Raw genomic sequence first — 19,399 nt, 5'->3', positions numbered from 1 at the left:
GGGAGCAAGCCGGAACGCGCTCCGGCAGCTATTTACACTGGATCCGGTGTAAATAGCTGCCGGATCATAATTACAGTAAACTAGTAAATACAGTAAAGGAAAAACTTGAGACTGAAAGGTTTTAACAGTCATCCAAATGACTGAACGTAAACATTGCTACAGTAACATACCAGCTACTATGTTGTTGACATTAGCTAGCTTGACCTTCAAAATGGCTGACACCGGGGCGTCACGTGACCCTGTGACGTCAGGTGAAAAACCTCAATATCCAGGCACTAGCACTACATACCTGGGGACACACACACACACACACACACACTTGTCTTACTATCTTTCTGAGGACCTCTCACTGACAATTATTAATGCAGTTAATTAATGCTATGCCTGTACCTAAAACTTACCCTAACTTTAACTTCATTAATGAAAATGAAACTTTATCTATCTATCTATCTATCTATCTATCTATCTATCTATCTATCTATCTATCTATCTATCTATCTATCTAAAACAACAACACTTTCCTTGTGGGGATCATCCAAATGTCCTAACAAGGTCAAAATTGTCAAATTTTATTATCATTACTTGTGGACACACACACACACACACACACACACACACACACACACACACACACACACACACACAAGTATATCTTACTATCCTTGTGAGGACCTTCTAATTAGCACCCAGTGTTGTAGTCGAGTCACTAAACCTCGAGTCCGAGTCCAGTCTTCAGTCCCCAGTGTTCAAGTCCGAGTTAAATCCAAGTCATTAAAAAAAAATTTTGATTCGAGTCCAAGTCAAGTCCACTACTGATCCAAGTCAAGTCTGAGAACAAGACTCCGACCGCACCATTTGATGGTGGCTATTTTAGCGCCATTAACTTTAGTTTGTTCCTGAGCATGATGTATGAACAGGTGAATGTGCGTTCTTTTTGTCAGGGAGTGCGAAGTATTCTGTCAGAGATGGTTGGGAGACAGATGTAAGTGCAGAAGGTGTGTTTATTAATACAAGTGAAGAGAGGTAAACAATCCAGAACGGCAGACAAAATCGTAAAACAGTGAAACAGGTAATAGGTCAAGCGAGGCACAAACAGGCTATCGTAGACTCAGCAGAATCAAAGAAGAGAAACAGGAAATCAGGAATCAGGAGACCAAATAAGGCTCAGTAATGTGTCAGCAACACAACTTAATACTTCACAAAGTAAGTGTGTTTTTACAGTTTTTATATCCGTACACTGATTGCACCTTAATCCTGTGCAGGTGCGAGTTGTTTACAGCGCGTGTGCAAGAGTCTGCTTGGTGCGCGCACTGTCCGGAGCGCGCCCGAGAGGCTTTCTGATGCATGCACCACTCTTGCACGAAATTAGTACAAAAATTAATGTAGATATAAATATCTTATGCCAAATTATTATGGCGTGTTAAAAAAATACAGAAAAAAATCAGAGTCCTCGTCTCCAGTTTACGAGTCCGAATGCAGTTAATGCACGAGTCCGAGTCCAAGTCCGAGTCATCAGTGCTCAACTCCAGATCAAGTCACGAGTCCTTAAAATTAGGGCACAAGTTGGACTCGAGTCTGAGTCCTGGACTCGAGTACTACAAGCCTGTTAGCACCTAATTAATACTCTGCCTCCTGAACCTCATCCTAATCTAACCTCAGTAACCTGTTCAGTCTTAGGGGGCTGCTGCTTTAGTCCCCACCAAGATATAAAAATATACCTCCATGCATTTTCACTCTTATGGGTTTAAACACCCATATCTGTGTTGATTGCCAGTAGATTGCCAGTTTTATTCTTACTGGATTGAAACGTGTAAAGCCATAATATGCTGAAAATAATGTTAACAGTTTAACTGAACAGATTCAAATTTAAGAAATGTTAAACATAAACCAAGAGTTGGTATTATTTAACATTTTGTATATACTGTATATGCTTGCAAATATCTCTATTTGTAAATGCACTTTAAGTCAAAAACGTGTGTGTGTGCGTGTGTGTGTGTGATGTCACGCTATGTGCATGTAGCCAAAAAATTATGGAATCAGAACCACAACGTTGATTGTGGTATTGATATTTTTCAAAATGTCAAAATGATCAGCTCTCATATTTTTCACTAATTTTCATATCAAGTCAAACTTTCAATGTTTTACACATGAGCATGTGTATTTTAGATATACATAAAGATGGAATAAAGCACTCTAAATTGACCGTAGGTGTGAATGTGAATGTGAATGGCTGTCTGTGTCTATGTGTCAGCCCTGTGATGACCTGGCGACTTGTCCAGGGTGTACCCCGCCTTTCGCCCGTAGTCAGCTGGGATAGGCTCCAGCTTGCCTGCGACCCTGTAGAAGGATAAAGCGGCTAGAGATAATGTGAATGTGAATGTGGAATAAAGCAATGAATGCATATGAGAAAGTGAAATAGACAGAAGAAAAGGGGAGGACAGCAAGAATTTTACAGCTTGAGAACAACTGCTGTTTTGAGGTTGAGTTCATGTACTCTGGCTCTGTCCTCCCCCAGCTCCATACACACATCATTATGTGCACAAACCCCATGGAGTTTTTAAGGAAGAGATTAACACGAGCAGAGAGACTCCAGTAACACACAACAACCAAACCACAATGTAAATTTAAGTCTGAGGGGTGTGTTTATGAGGGTGTTTTGGGAGGATACTCATCGTCCAAACTCTCAGGTCTTAACTGCTCTTTCCACTATGCTCTCTCTCTCTCTCTCTCTCTCTCTCTCTCACACACATACATACACACACACACACACACACACAGATACTGATGCCTGGCTAACCACTTATTATTTTGCTTTTTCAGTATGCTTGCTGATGACCTGAAGCTCAGCAGTGATGAGGATGACAGTGAGAAGGTATGGATGCTTTTCAGAAGCCTCTAGACCAGTTTAGTATTAGAACTGCCTTTATGTGTTCTTGGGATTTTTTTCGAGTCCATAAAATACCAAACCTTTCAGCACTAGAAAACTGGAACTGTTTTTGTCCCATTGGCCATTTGTCCAATATCAGAGTTGAATTGTGTAGTTATGGGTGCCATTACTAACAGGAACTATTGGCACTCTGGAATGGGGATCACATCACTGTTCACTGCTAATCAGCTATGCACACAATGTTCAACACCACACACACATACAGTCACAGAGTTTTAGAAGAATATTTCAGAAGATGGGTTATCTTCTGTTGCTTGAAAATGGTGGAACTGGAGCGACGAGGAGACTTCTGATCATCGCCAATATAAGCTTGTTAACCAAACGGCCAATCAAAGAAACAAACAAATAAATAAATAAAATCCAAGAGCTTCTTCCATGGTGTGAACAATGGAGTTAAAACACTGTGCACGGTGATGATGTCATCACTCACAGAATGATGTTGCAGCTGGGCGGCACGGTGGTGTAGTGGTTAGCACTGTCGCCTCACAGCAAGAAGGTCCTGGGTTCAAGCCCAGTGGCCGACGAAGACCTTTCTGTGTGGAGTTTGCATGTTCTCCCCGTGTCTGCGTGGGTTTCCTCCGGGTGCTCCGGTTTCCCTCACAGTCCAAAGACATGCAGGTTAGGCTAATTGGTGGCTCTAAATTGACTGTAGGTATGAGTGTGAATGGTTGGTTGTTTGTCTGTATGTGCCAGCCCTGTGATGACCTGGCGATTTGTCCAGGGTGTACCCTGCCTCTCGCCCATAGTCAGCTGGGATAGGCTCCAGCTTGCCTGCAACTCTGTACAGGATAAGCAGCTACAGACAATGGATGGATGTTGTAGCCACTTTTACTCTTGTCGCTTTAATTGGACCAGTTGGTGGAGAATTAACTGTAATTTGTGCTTGATTATTTGTGAGTGCTTATGTTGTCCTTCCAAATATTACCTGATGAAAGGGTGAAACAGAAAGAAAGAAATAAGTTAGAAGAGTGAGTGTGTCTGTTTCCCCTCAGCATGCACAGGGTCAATAACAGTTCAATTGCAGCAATTCGATGGACTGTCTGTGAGACACAAACAGTGGCCTTTGTGTGGACATTCATATGATTGGACTCAAATGTGTTTTAATAGACACATGTTTAAGTCTTTTCTTTGACCTAGTTCCTGGGGAGTGGCTATAAGACTTCCTGTATTTTTAAGACTGCTTTCAGTCTGTAACAACATGGATAATTATTTTTAAAGCAGAGTTATTAACTACAGTTGTTCTTGGGTGTGGAGTATCCTCTGTGTGTGCGTGTGTGTGTGTGTGAGGGGATTTTATGAAAATTAAACAAGCTTAATCATTGTGCGTGTATGTGCCTTTAAGCATTAGTCTCTTGGCATGTTAGTCACAGCAACTTGACTCATCATCATATTATGCTCCATGTTATGACCTTTCTATTAGTTGGCCTTTAGTGGATCTTAATGTGCTGCTATGATCCGTGTTCTGTTGGCTCAGTGCTTGTAAATATCTGAATTAAACTATTTAAAACGCTACCTGTTTTTGTTTGTTTGTTTGTTTGTTTGTTTGTTTTTTAATAAAGGGACCATACCAAATTGCTTCCTGGTCAGAAAATTACAAGTAAGTGTTCATGTTTGTGTTTTTAAACTAGGATGTTAATTCATCCAGTATGAATTCAAATATGAATTTATTGTAGTTTCAGTCCAACCCAATGTAATGAATCATTTGAACTGAACGTGTGTACTGCAGTTTGCATAGTTTTTAAAAAACTCCACATATTTGTTTGTGTACATCATGTTCACTTTCATGAACTTTATATACATGATATATGTTGATTCATTACTCATGCCTGTGTATATGTGTATGTGGGTGTTGAATGACAGCCTGTCAGGGCAGCACACACACACACATGGCAGGAGGGCAAGACATTCCAGCTCGGGCTCCTCGGGATCTGATTCCTCCAGTGAGTCTGGGAGCAGTAGCCAGCGGTCACGCAGCCCAAGCCCAGAAGCACAGACTCAAGCTGAGATCTCCAGCCAGACACTGCCTCATACCTTCAGCAAAGAGGTACTTTTACACTTTTGTTTCTCATTCCTTTGTCTTCCCTGATTGTTTTATGAACTGACCAGCAGAAGTTATTTCATGTTGGCGGTATAGATGGTGGAGAGTGGAGGGGGAAGCACTTAGAGGAGTGAGTGGGGTATGAGGAATGTGAGTAAGGGGGGCTGAGGGGCTACAGACCACTGAGAATTTAGAGTTTCAGTGTCATGTCAACATGTGGAGTCTCCTTGGACTAAATAGGTACAGGATATAGTAAAAATTCCAATTGGTTCGGATACATTATATGTGTTGAAGAATATCAGACTGGAGAGTACAAAAAGTGATTAATGTGATCAAAATTTATATCACATGAGTGAAGTGTGTATGCATTTTTCACTTAAACTACACAAAGTGTGTAGTTGTACTGTTCAGTTCATTATTTTGGACGAGGGAGAGTTAATTGTCAGAGGGGGTGGGGGTGGGGAAGTACATGCTACCCTGCACACTCCGGGAACAGAGACCTGTTCCACTGTATGAATGAAAGTGCCTGTGTGACATAGCTTCCTTTACATGCTGAACATGCTGTACACGGGAGCCCATGGAGCAGAGAGGAGGGGACGCCATGTGTTTTTCATCTACGTGCAGCCATAGAGTGTCTCAGAGGAGAAAAGCTTGGAAACAACGTGCCGTTCCAGGTAGAGGGTGGTTGGAGAGGACCGGGGGTGGGAGTGAGAGAGGGCACAAGAGATGCAGTGTCTTCTCTGGAAAAAGAGCGAGGGATGAGGAAGGGGGAGGATGTTTGAGCAGAGCAGTGGACGTTTAAATTAGCACAGGTCAGCCACCAGAGGAAAGCAGGGAAAGTAGACTGCCCTCATTCCTATGTATGCCTGCAAGTGAGTATTGTCCCGTTATATTGATTTAGCTTAATTACTACTTTATTGTTCACAAAGGTTTCAATATAATCTTTATTTGCAGTTATGAAAGAGAGCTTTGTTTTACTGTGCATGGGAAAAATTAACTTCAGGTTTAGAAACTTGTAGTTTGAAGTATTTTTATAAAGAGTGCTGGTTCAAATGAACTGTTTTGATATGCTATTTAAAGGATAGTGAAAGGATTAGATGAATGATATTTGTCACGTCCCACAGATACCCGTGTTTTCCTTCTATCTCTTTCCCTGTATGCATGGTATCAGCTGTTTGCACATCAATAAGTTCTATTCTTATTTTATCAATAAGTTTAATGTTTCTCATTTTACTCATATTGCTCTCTTTTAGTCTTTCTCTCAGGTCACAGAGTCCATGTTCTTGTGTCAACATTCTCATTTCAGTCCGTTCCTCTCACTCACATTGTGCCAGCCAGTTTGCCCCATTTAACAAAGGGAATTCAAATGGATATTGGCATGTGCATTTGAATTGTGGTTATGTTTTTATGAAATGTTTCATGCAATGTAAGTCAGTCATGACATTGCTAAACTCATCTCATTATCTCTAGCCGCTTTATCCTTCTACAGGGTCGCAGACAAGCTGGAGCCTATCCCAGCTGACTACGGGCGAAAGGCGGGGTACACCCTGGACAAGTCGCCAGGTCATCACAGGGCTGACACATAGACACAGACAACCATTCACACTCACATTCACACCTACGGTCAATTTAGAGTCACCAGTTAACCTAACCTGCATGTCTTTGGACTGTGTGGGAAACCGGAGCACCCGGAGGAAACCCACGCGGACACGGGGAGAACATGCAAACTCCACACAGAAAGGCCCTCGCCGGCCCTGGGGCACGAACCCAGGACCTTCTTGCTGTGAGGCGACAGCGCTAACCACTACACCACCATGCCGCCCATTGCTAAACTGAGTTGTCAAATTATCATAAAGACATTTTATCATCATTTCACCAACATCATCGCAGTGTCATCTCAGTATAATGATTTAAAATTTCCATAGATTGCAAAATGAGTTCCAGTATGAGTCTTTACAGTATGATTAGAAACATACAAGGTCATTTTAACATGTGCTTTTATTTTCAAACTAGATTTAGTACTCTCTTTCAGTTTGTGAACCAAATCTTTCTCTTGTTCTGTGTCCAGAATCAGGATACATCCTTGACACACTGGCAGCTGGACAAGTGGTTTGAGAAAGTTCGTAAAAAACGTCCGTCAGATCACGACCCAGGAGGAGGTCACAGCTCTGGTGCAGGATTTGATTCTGATAGAGGGCCATCTCCAGGAAGATACTGGGAGAGAGATTCTGGCCTCGGGACAAGAGAGAGCTACAGCCCAAGCCAGAGCCCTGTCCCCAGCCCTAAGTTTGACTACAGCCCCAGGCATAGTCATCGATCTAGTCCAGGATATAGTCCTTGTCCAAGCCCAGGAATTAGTCCTGTGCCAAGCCCAGTGCCCAGTGTTTGCCCAAGCCCAGGTGCTAGCCTAAGAATAAGTCGAAGTCCCAGTCCTTTACCCCTTCACCCACCCAGAAGCCCTAGCCTCATCTCTGCTCCTGCCTCTCCAAGAATCACTTCTTATTCTCAGGTTCACCAGGAAAGCTCTAAGCTTACTACACAGGCTACATTTACCTCCAGTCCTGTGCGTCAACCTAAGGTCAGACCATGGTTGCCACCAGACCATAACACACAACGTATTAATGACTCTAGACAGAAAGATTCTAGACAACCTGCCCTCCCACAGCATCATTCTAAACACAGCTCAACCCACAAAGAGACTTCACACAAGCCAAAATCCCAAAGCAGTGAATCTAGATCAAAATCCAGGTCTAGTTCTACTCCACATCAGTCTCAGTCTCGCTCCAGATCCAACCTCAGCCCTAAAACAAAGGCCAGGCACTTGTTTTCCCCTGACCGTAGCACTGAGCAAAGTCACAGACCCAGTGATCATAAGAACAAATTGATCCAGAGTTTAAATTCCAAACCAAAGCCCAGCCCTACACCCAAAATTAAGGCTGGGAGTGAGACGATAAGTTACTCAGTTCACAGTTCCAGCTCTAGGCCACCACCTCAGCCTACCCCAGAGATTTCAGCTAGATCTCTCTCAAAGCCAAGCTCAAGACTCAGCCCCAGCACAAAACCAAAACCAAAATCCAGGGACCAAGCTGTGCTCAGCACTAGGACCTCTCAGAAGGAGCAAAAGCCAAGGGACCAAGAGTCAGATTTGCATAGCCGGGGTAAGGCCCAGGGAAGAGCCCTGGTCCAAACTACAGAAGCTCAAAGACACAGGAGACTGGCGGAGGAGCAGCTAATAAGGCATCGCTGGGTCCAGAGTTCTGAGGAAGACGAGGAGGAAGAGGAGAGAAGAAAAGATCAAGGAGAAAGAGAAAAGAAGAGGAGAAGGAGGAAGGAGCATAATGCTGAATGGCAGGCGGTACAGCCCAAGCAGAGACCTCACACAAACAGTCAGCATCAGCCGCGAACTGATTACAGTAGACCCGAACGGGAGGACCAGAAGAGGAAGAAGAGGAGGAGGAGCAGTGAAGAGCACTCCTCCAACCCTGGAGTTATAGACTCCAACCCTTCTCCTCCACTATCCCCACCCTCTCCTACTCCTGTTGTCCGCCCCACACACCGACCTTTTACCTCTTCTTCTTCTTCTTCCTCTTCCTCCTCCTCCTCATCTTCCTCAGAATCGGACTCGGAGCCCAGTCCGCCCCCAAACGTTGCTAAAGTTCCTGCGGATTCTACATCCAGCCAGACACCTGCACCAAAGCAGAGGCATCAGGAGAAATGCAGACCCTCTGACTTGAAATCAAATGATGCTTCTCTAAATGAAGAGCAACATCATCCAGGCAGACACAAACTCTACACACTGGTGCCATTTGGCCGTACTGAGAAATCCACTGCTTTCTCTCATCGAGGATTGAGGAATCTGATCGTCAAGATAGACCTCTCTCTTCTGGCTAGAGTCCCTAACACAAGTGAGGTCCCACACAGAGGCTCTTCATCTTCATCATCCTCTTCCTCATCAACTAAAGCTAAAGAAAAGACCTCCATGAGACATCAGTACTATCAAGACCAAGAAACCAGAGATGCCAAAAGCAAACGGAAGGTTAGAATAAAAGTAGATTAGAAGATCATTATATTATTCTATCCATATTCACTGGATTTTGAGAAACAGCATTTTTATTTTTATTTTTTGCAAATTCGATAAATAAAAACTTTATACAAAACGTCCGACAAAATCATTTCCGCTTAGAATGGAAACAAACCGGCGAAACGACAGCAGCAATTTGAAAAATGCTATAATAATAATAATTCTTGAAAAAAAAGATACGTTCTTCCCATCAAATACTTTTGTTCCACATTTTGTTGCTTTTTTTTTGTTTTGCATTTTTTGGGATTTTGTTTTCGAGTAGAGTTTTTATTTTGTCCTCGGTTGGTTCAGCAACACGTTCCGCCATTTTGTTTTTCTCTACTCACGGTATATGAGCTGATAGCCTAGTAGTAGAGTAGCCAATCAGAGCACGCAGTTGCTCATATCCAGTGAATGTGGATAGAATAAAAGTAGATTTGAAGATCAGAATAATGCAAAGAAGTGTAAAGCTGTTACTGCCTCTCTGATGTGTGGTTCCTGTGTTCATTTAGGCTGAAAATGGAGAGGCTCAAAGGGACAGTAAGAGAAGCCATGTTCACACTGAAAAGGTCCCAGCTTCCACACGCTCAGCTGACACTGAAAAGCAGGAGGCTCATTCCAACAACAGGCAGAATGAGTAGGTTTGAATACGAACACAAATTTTACAGATAACATGCATCGGCACATATATAAAACATATTGTATAAAAATTCCCAGACCATTTGGTATCTGATTAGTACAGGTAATCGTATGGGGCCAGGTAAAATTAAGGATTAATTTCATGAGTGATTCGCAACTCGGGCAATTTCAAAACTTTGAAATCATGAGTGAAATTGATCCTTAATTTTACGAGGAACCATACGATTACTTGTTTATAATATATAGGGCCAAATTCATACTTCAGAAGCCATTCAAGTTCACAACATTTGTCATTCACGTTTTCTGAACCAATCAGGGCGCAAGACTATCTTGCACGTTTGAATCAGTTTCTAAAGCGTCTTTCATCATGACACGGCGACACGACACGAGGATTTTGAAAGTGGTTTGCAAAATTTTATTGGAACTTCTTTACAAAAGCTGATTGCTAAATGCAAGAAAACTCTGTGCTTGATCTAAAAGGAGAATTTGCTAATTTTTGTAACTGTAACCAAGCAACGAACTAGCCAATAGCATTTCAGAAATACGCCCCGTGTTAAGGAAAAAAGCCCTCCTTGATTGACCAATCAGAATTGAGTAACTTGGCCCTATGTATTATAAACAGGTAAACTGTAAACATGATTCAGTGAATAGTGTATTTAGGGTTCCCCTTGTGTTCATTTATTTGTCAAATCTAATTGAAGAAAACCTAAAAGAGGCTATGACAATACTGATCCAGATTTGCATTGACTGTATATGGTCACAGTTCAGCAATTAAACAGAAGGATTCGGTTCTCACTTGCTAGTCTAAAAATAGAACCTTCATGCTTATTAAGTCTTAGGTTGACTACCAAGTTACTATGTTTTAAGTTGAATCAGACCTGAAGTGATTTTTTTTTAAATACGCAGCAATCGTGCGAATTATATTTACACCAAGAGGCCACTGTCCCCACTCTCTCCTCCATCTGCTTCAAAGATGCAGCATTCAGATCAGCAGCACACAAATCCACCAAGAGACAGAGACTACACTGTGAAAAAAGCACAGGTACACAAAGCACTTTGACCTTTGATGCTTTTGTTAGCTTTGGCTAATGTCTGCTTGGTGCTTTAGTGGTGTGTTCTATCTGTTAAAGTATTGTATTTTAATAATTAAATTATATTTGTAATTCAATTATAATTATATGCAGAGTCCGCAATATCCAGTCAGGCACTTTTTGTTATGCTTAATCAAGTTCTCCTATTCTGTCAGCTTTCATAAGATAATGATCTGGCCTCTAAAGCATCCTAGGCTCTGTAATTAAAAAGAAAAAAATAATAATAATGTGGATCACCAATATCAAACCCATCAGGGCAAGGAGGCATCCCTGTTTGTTGCCAGTGATTTCAGGAAGCTCTCGTTCATTTCTGAGTATTTAGACATTCTCGCATGGGCAACATATGTTTATATGCTTTGGGGTGTGGATATGGAGGTGTAGAGCTCTATTAGTTTGAATTTTACATTACAACACAGATAGTTTCAGCTCGTGTCTTTATATCCTGTTGTAGATACAAAAAGCTCGGCCGAAGGTTGAAGCGGAGTGCGCTGGATTGTCAGGAAACACACAGCCGTCTTCTGGAACTTGGGCTCCATCTGCAAAGGAACCATCCGACAGAGGAACTGTGCCTTACACTGATGTGTGAGTTATCGATATTATCTGTTAGCTTTTTCCATATCTGTATAAATGTCAGTAGTAATATCCACTAAATACCCAGCCATAGAGTTCACAAAGCAATCTTCTCCCTTTTTAACTTTAGCTCACACCATGCAGAGTATTACATGCATGAGGCCAAAAGATTGAAGCATCGAGCTGATGCTATGGTATGTTAACAATACAGACACTGTAACCATGCTATGACATTAGTAGAAGCATTGTAGTTTAAGGAAAATATTTGCCTATTTAAGATGTCTCACAGTTTATTTAAACATTGCACCATCATATAATTCAGTTTTCCTAACCTTTTATTCTCATTGCTGTCAGGTGGATAAACTAGGGAAAGCTGTGAATTATGTGGATGCTGCTTTGTCCTTCATGGAGTGTGGCAAGGCCATGGAGGAAGGCCCTCTGGAAGCTAAGTCTCCTTATACAATGTATGCAGAAACTGTGGAACTCATAAGGTAATTCAGTGAAGTTTCTCTCTTGCATCTCCCTCTTTTCTTTAAAACACACACACAGCTGTTGATCTCTTGTTAATACACAAGTATGCGCTGTTGTTGGTAGATATGCCATGAGGCTAAAGAGTCACACATGCCCTGGAGCCAGGCAGGAGGACAAGCAGCTGGCTGTACTTTGGTAAATATGACTCTGTAACCATTTGGATCTAACTGTCTGTGCCATGTTTAATATTGATTAGTAGAAATACAGAGGTGATTATAGGAAGTCGCATGCGCTGATTGCTCGAGAGATTCTGATTATTTCTCGATAATCACCTCGAGCGACTCGACAAAATGGCAGCCAATCGCTTCGTCACTGTAAGTGAGGAAGAATTACAAATTATGAAAGACAATGCTGTTCTTAAAAGCACTAAAGATGCTATGAAGTTTGGTCTAAAACTATTCAAAGGTAAGGTGGAATTGTGATTTATTTTATTCATTTCAAAACAAAGCATTTTATGTGACTTGGTGTAGATAAGTGACACAAGTCTGCGCACATTACATTTGCGTGCCACTTTTGAAGATTAAACAAAATTTTTTTTTTAATACAATTTTTTTTTTAAATAATCACCAATGTATTTTTACTAAAGCAATTATCCACCTCAGGCTCAGTGAATATTGGTAAATCATTTCAACTTCCTTTCGGTTATTATTTACTGATATTCACCTCGCCTTCAGCGAATAATTGTTCAATAAAAATAGCACCGTCTATCCAGAGTGATGGTTCCCACACGCTGTCCCCTGAAGTGCTTCATGTTACACTGAGGGGGAGAGAGAGAAAAAGCCTAAAACCCTTGTCAAATGATGAAATGCTCATGCCATCTCAATGTGTAAAAAACACTTTTATGTGTCTGGATTGTAGTTTCCGTTGTCTTGCTCTTCTATATTGGCAAATGTTCCGGCTGAAAAAAGACCATGCCCTGAAATACTCCAAAGCCCTGACGGACTACTTCAAGGTAGACTCATTCCTGAAATGTAATGCATATTTATTGAAGTTGCTCCTTTAACTTTGGCATTCGTGTTATATTGACTATCACCTTAAATTAAGTTCTGCTTATTATCGTAAATTCTATCTACACTGATTTCTTGTATCTGGCCTTACAGACTTTACCAAAAGTGCCTCAAACACAACTTCCCTGGAATGATACCACAAAGTATGGCTTTATTGACCCTGGATATTCAATATAGACAATGGTTTGATTCAGAAATCAAACTGGTACTGAGTGCACTTTGTGTTTGTGTGCTTGTATGTGTGTGCTTGGGTGTGTGTTTCTCTAGAGGAAATATGCCTCCAACTTGCATATCCCCTGGTGGTTTAACTGGATCCCAACCTGGCAGCTCCCTCACCTACCCTTTCATCAACATTCCCCAGCGTATCCACCAGATGGCAGCAAATCACCTCAATATCACCAACTGTGTGCTTTACAGTTATGAGTACTGGGAGGTAGCTGACACCTTGGCCAAGGAGAACAAAGGTGAGTTAAACATAACTGAGAGTACAGAACCCTCTAAAGACAAGACATTTTACTGATTACACCATTTTTTAATTATTAGGTGAAAGGACATTTAATTATTTTTCTTTCTTTTTTGAAAAAAATTGTCACACTTACCATTCAAGTCAAGTCAAGTTTATTTGTATAGCGCTTTTAACAATAGACATTGTCCCAAAGCAGCTTTACAGAATCTGAATGACCCAAGACATGAGCCAATTTTATCCCTAATCTATCCCCAATGAGCAAGCCCGTGATGACGGTGGCAAGGAAAAACTCCCCCAGACAACACGAGGAAGAAACCTTGAGAGGAACCGGACCCAAAAGGGAACCCATCCTCACCTGGACAGCAACAGACAACATGACTATAACATTAACAGTTTTAACATGAAGTCAGTTTCGTTGATGTTATAACTCTTCATTAATGGAAACTTGAGTGCAAAACTGTTCATGACAACCGCAGTCCCGAAGTTAGCAAGCCAACTGTAGTCCTCAGCCATAAAAGCATTACTGTAAGTGTCCAGAGTGTCTTCCAAGTGTGACTTTCGACTGTCCATATGGGGCCGTCCTCCACAGGAGCGATGTGATGAGACTCCACCCAGACACAGGGCATCAGGATGGATCAGGCAAGTCCGAGGAGCAGAAGAAGTCAGCATCTTGATCCCGAGATTAACATGTAACTCAGAGGGACAGATTGTGGGGGGGGGACACACAGGTTGTTAGGTATGCCCAATGTCACCTGAATAAGTAGGTACAGTATGCATTTTGCGCTGAGTACAAGCAGGGACTCCGGCAAAACTAACTATGACAGCATAACTAAAAGGGGAGCGCCAGAAGGTAACACAGGCATGAGGGAGTCCCGGGACATAAAGCAGCCAACCACTACACCGTCAACAAACTTGAGTGAGCAAGCGAGTGGGGACTGACAGCATCCATACATCCCAGTTTACCAGACTATGTCTGAGGACCCTCCAGATCGACACCTTTACCTCATAAGCACCATTAACGAAAGGCTTGACTAAACAGATATGTTTTCAGCCTAGACTTAAACGCTGAGACTGTGTCTGATTCCCGAACACTACTTGGAAGGCTGTTCCATAACTGTGGGGCTTTGTAAGAAAAGGCTCTGCCCCTGATGTAGCCTTCACTATACGAGGTACCAGCAGATAGCCTGCACCTTTTGATCTAAGTAGGCGTGGCGGGTCATAAAGGACCAGAAGTTCACTCAGGTACTGTGGTGCGAGACCATTCAGTGCTTTGAAGGTCAACAGTAGTATTTTATAATCAATATGAAATCTGATTGGGAGCCAATGCAGTGTGGATAAGACAGGCGTGACGTGGTCATATTTTCTAGTTCTAGTAAGGACTCTTGCTGCTGCATTTTGAACTAACTGGAGCCATTCAAAGATCTGACAAGTATTGTTATATTAAATCTAGGAAGCAGCCAGTATGATGCCTTGGTAGTGTAAATCCTTTTCTTGTTGCAAAAATGATGAGAGTGTTTCTGGTGGAACTTACATTCACCTTGCTGAGTGCTGAGCTGTGTATGGGGTTTGGGGTATTTTGTATTTTTGGTACAATATTAATTGAATTTGTAGAAACCAGGTATAGTTCCAGGTCCATTGGCAATCTCAGAAATACAGTTAAATAAACTATGATAAAGAAATACATTTATTAAATGTTTATTAAACAGAAATAAATCACTTAATATAAACTATGAATATACTCTGAGTTGCCAATTTATAGGTACACCTATACCGGCATCCTGGGGCGGCATTAGCGTAACCTGCCATTTCAGAGTAAATATTTAATAATAATAATAATAATATGTATTATTTATTAAATAGCAACAGCTAGACATTCTTGTTCCTGTGCCCAATTCATTTACACATAAACTCTAATTTGTACATTTTTTTCTGTCTATCTGTCTGTCTGTCTGTCTCTTTCTTGATGTCTAGAGTTTTTTAACTACCTGAACACACTGACTGGACCCCTGACGCTACACAGCAGCATGGCTCATATAGTCCAGTACACAAGACAGGGGCTACAGTGGATACGGATCAGCGCCAATTTGTCCTAGCTTTCAGACTCAGCCCCCCCATTAATGGCTCTACTGTATTACACACTGTAACCTGAACCCACATTCAACTTTTACCTGCCAGTCTGAAATACAACAAAAAAACAGTTCATTTACCTTTAACCCATTTTAAGAACCATTTTCTCTATTTGGCAAAAATCCACATTTACAGTATAACAGGACCTAAGAGAAATTAAATTTGTGGAGAAATTAAATGAAATGCTGGTCTTGCTAACTTCTTGGCACAATTAAGAGGCATCAGGGAAGCCTTATGTCTTTGAGATAATAGCCCACAATTAAAGGACACAGCTTTGGATACTTTTTTTTTTTTTGGAGGGGGGGTGTTGTTGTTTTGTCAAAATGGAGACGGTGTCCCATAAGAAAGTATGAATCTCTGTAGCAATGTTACACAGTTGTTCTTCGGTACAAAGAGCATTACTTTGCCAAATGTGCCACATTTTTATAAAATGTGGTGAAGAAACCATTCTTCATTTGTAATACTATGTGAAATGACGTGGCTTAAAATAGTGAAGTGTTTTATTTCAGTAGCTCTTGGCATTTGCTGACATATATTTGTAAACAGGACACTTTTTTAAGTTATCATATTTTTGTATTTTATATGAATTCATTTTGATGTTCTTAAAGCACTGTGAATGTTGTCAACATTTTTCTAATAATGACTTTTATAAAGGTTTTTTTGTGCAGTAGTGTCTGTTTTTGTGCAGTCGTGTCCGATTGTATAATGCAAAGTGCTGCTTAATAGTCAGAATATTGTCATAAAAACTAAAACCTAAGCACAATTTTATCATATTTATATCCAGGATTGCTATCTGAATAGTCTGAGGGAAAAATTTATAAAATACACAGTTAATTGTAGTTTTAATTGCACTGTTCCCTACGATATCAATTTGTAATTGTAAGAATAAATGAGATTTACTATCAGTGCAACATTCCTGTAGAAAAAGAGAGCCAAATTCCTAAACCTAATTCATGATCAACTGACAGCAATTATGCAGAACTAACGGTACTAAAAGTAATAATAGCTCAAAAATTTATTTTGGGTTGTATTCAGTAATAACGAAGGATGTGAAGACACTTTGGCTTTTGACTTTTCCTTCTTGATTTTTTATGGCTTTTCCCGTATGGCTCATTGGCAATTTTTTTCTAAACAGAACCAAGTGTGCTTTCTGATTATTCTTCTTTACCTGAAGTAATCTTATTCTACCTTATAGTTAACCAAATAACGTTATGTTGCATTGTATGTTACAGTGTCAATTAAAATTGCAGAATCAGGCAATTTTAATCATGCTGCCTCACACACACACACACACACACACACACAGAGTCAAATCCATCCCACTATTCACACTAACAAAGGGATCAGATGTTGAAAATAGATTTCCATGCATGGATGTGTATTCTTTTTGCATTGCGAGAGTAAATGGAAGCACGTGCTAATGTATTGATGTTGATGTTGAGTTACACGCACACTGTGCACACATATACATACACACCTGTGCAAAAGTCTTAGGCACCCTGTTTTTTAGTTCAATCTTTGTTATAGATTTTTATTTTATGGCTTCTTTCAAAAATTTTCCAAACATCTCATCTCATTATCTCTAGCCGCTTTATCCTTCTACAGGGTCACAGGAGCCTATCCCAGCTGACTACGGGCGAAAGGCGGGGTACACCCTGGACAAGTAGTCTCCAGGTCATCACAGGGCTGACACATAGACACAGACAAGCATTCACACTCACATTCACACCTACGGTCAATTTAGAGTCACCAGTTAACCTAACCTGCATGTCTTTGGACTGTGGGGGAAACTGGAGCACCCCGAGGAAACCCACGCGGACACGGGGAGAACATGCAAACTCCACACAAAAAGGCCCTCGCCGGCCACGGGGCTTGAACCCAGACCTTCTTGCTGTGAGGCGACAGCGCTAACCACTACACCACCGTGCCACCCATTTTCCAAACATTAGTCAGAAAAATATTTGTATGTCAGAAACTATTATTATTTAAGCAAAAGGTTGTCACACCAAATCTTGACTTTGTTTTATTTATTATTGTTCTGCTCTTTCAGAACAACTTTATTTATCACATGTACACTTTATGTACACTTAAGCACAGTGAAATGCCTCTCTGCATTTAACCCATCTGAACCAATGAACACACACACGAGCAATGAGCTCACACACATACCCAGAGCAGAGGGCAGTCATGCTACAGCACCCAGGGAGTAGTTGGGGGTTAGGTGCCTTGCTCAAGGGCACTTCAACCCAAGGCCACCCCATGTTAACCTAACCATATGTTTTTTGAACTGTTGGGGAAACCGGAGCACCCAGAGGAAACCCATGTAGATACAGAGAGAACATGCAAACTCCACACAGGAAGGCCCCCATCGGCCGCTGGGCTTGAACCCAGAACCTTCCCACGCCATGTGGCGCATAGGGCTGCACCGATCTCCGTTTCCATAGCCCTCAGCCTCTTGCCTATTACATAACTAGGGTTACAGTGGGGGGCTAGTCCTCTGGTAACTGCGAGAGTTTGACTCCCCACTCGCATCTGTATTGCAGCGTGCCTTGCCAGACGGCAGTAGGTGCCATTCTTTTATGATGGTCTTTGGTATGACCTGACCATGAGTAGAACTCGCAATCTCCCGATTGAGAGGTGGACACGCTAACCACTAGGCCAACTCACGGTAGTATTTTAATGTAGATACATTTAATTTCATTCACACCTACGGTCAACTTAGAGTCACCAATTAGCCTAATCTGCATGTCTTTGGACTGTGGGGGAAACTGGAGCACCTGGAGGAAACCCACACAGACACAGAGAGAACATGCAAACTCCGCACAGAAAGGCCTTTGTCGGCCGCTGGGCTTGAACTCAGAACCTTCTTGCTGTGAGGCGACAGTGCTAACCACTACACCACTGTGCCGATCTTTATAGTATTTTAACGTAGATACATTTAATTTCATTATTTTGAAAGGATCTTGGCGGCACGGTGGTGTAGTGGTTAGCGCTGTCGCCTCACAGCAAGAAGGTCCGGGTTCGAGCCCTGTGGCCGATGAGGGCCTTTCTGTGCGGAGTTTGCATGTTCTCCCCGTGTCCGTGTGGGTTTCCTCCGGGTGCTCCGGTTTCCCCTACAGTCCAAAGACATGCAAGTTAGGTTAACTGGTGATTCTAAATTGACCGTAGGTGTGAATGTGAGTGTGAATGGTTGTCTGTGTCTATGTGTCAGCCCTGTGATGACCTGGCGACTTGTCCAGGGTGTACCCCACCTTTCGCCTGTAGTCAGCTGGGATAGGCTCCAGCCTGCCTGCGACCCTGTAGGACAGGATAAAGCGGCTAGAGATAATGAGATGAGATTTTGAAGGAATCTTGGTATAGTGGTTAGCGCTGTCGCCTCACAGCAAGAAGGTCCGGGTTCGAGCCCTGTGGCCGGCGAGGGCCTTTCTGTGCGGAGTTTGCCTGTTCTCCCCGTGTCTGCGTGGGTTTCCTCCGGGTGCTCCGGTTTCAGTCCAAAGACATGCAGGTTAGGTTAACTGGTGACTCTAAATTGACCGTAGGTGTGAATGTGAATGGTTGTCTGTGTCTATGTGTCAGCCCTGTGATGACCTGGCGACTTGTCCAGGGTGTACCCCACCTTTCACCCGTAGTCAGCTGGGATAGGCTCCAGCTTGCCTGCGACCCTGTAGAACAGGATAAAGCGGCTAGAGATAATGGATGAGATGAGATGAAGGGATCTTTGCTCAAACTTCAGTCTTTTAAAAATCTTCTCTTAATGTGTAGCTAGCATAAGGCTTTTGTACAGGATGTAACCGGGATAAAACTTGTATGTGTTTGTGGATCTCACTAGCGTGCTCGGTTTTACTCATGATGGTTACTGGGGCCAGACTGGTAGAAAGAACCCGCCCACGGAGGGAGGCGAGGCTCCGCCCCGCCCCTCCTCC

General features: G+C 42.1%; 1 protein-coding gene across 2 annotated transcripts in view; it reads left to right on the top strand.

Annotated features, from left to right (window-relative positions):
* Positions 1 to 16,020, top strand: part of aff3 (AF4/FMR2 family, member 3) — a 32,667-nt gene extending 16,647 nt beyond the window's left edge. For both annotated transcript variants that reach the window (XM_060929627.1, XM_060929626.1), the window contains 14 exons: positions 2,821 to 2,872; positions 4,507 to 4,544; positions 4,808 to 4,991; positions 7,054 to 9,021; positions 9,558 to 9,682; positions 10,591 to 10,726; positions 11,227 to 11,357; positions 11,476 to 11,539; positions 11,700 to 11,836; positions 11,940 to 12,011; positions 12,735 to 12,828; positions 12,977 to 13,026; positions 13,151 to 13,347; positions 15,321 to 16,020. In XM_060929627.1, coding sequence (XP_060785610.1) covers positions 2,821 to 2,872; positions 4,507 to 4,544; positions 4,808 to 4,991; positions 7,054 to 9,021; positions 9,558 to 9,682; positions 10,591 to 10,726; positions 11,227 to 11,357; positions 11,476 to 11,539; positions 11,700 to 11,836; positions 11,940 to 12,011; positions 12,735 to 12,828; positions 12,977 to 13,026; positions 13,151 to 13,347; positions 15,321 to 15,442 — 3,370 coding nt within the window. In that variant the 3' untranslated portion in view covers positions 15,443 to 16,020. The remainder of the gene's footprint in view (positions 1 to 2,820; positions 2,873 to 4,506; positions 4,545 to 4,807; positions 4,992 to 7,053; positions 9,022 to 9,557; positions 9,683 to 10,590; positions 10,727 to 11,226; positions 11,358 to 11,475; positions 11,540 to 11,699; positions 11,837 to 11,939; positions 12,012 to 12,734; positions 12,829 to 12,976; positions 13,027 to 13,150; positions 13,348 to 15,320) is intronic.
* The last annotated feature ends 3,379 nt before the right edge of the window (positions 16,021 to 19,399 follow it).

The sequence above is a fragment of the Neoarius graeffei genome, chromosome 9 (genome assembly GCF_027579695.1).
Source record: "Neoarius graeffei isolate fNeoGra1 chromosome 9, fNeoGra1.pri, whole genome shotgun sequence".
Taxonomy (NCBI): domain Eukaryota; kingdom Metazoa; phylum Chordata; class Actinopteri; order Siluriformes; family Ariidae; genus Neoarius; species Neoarius graeffei.
The sequence above is the reverse complement of the archived record's forward strand: the minus strand, read 5'-3'. Positions and strand labels throughout refer to the sequence as shown.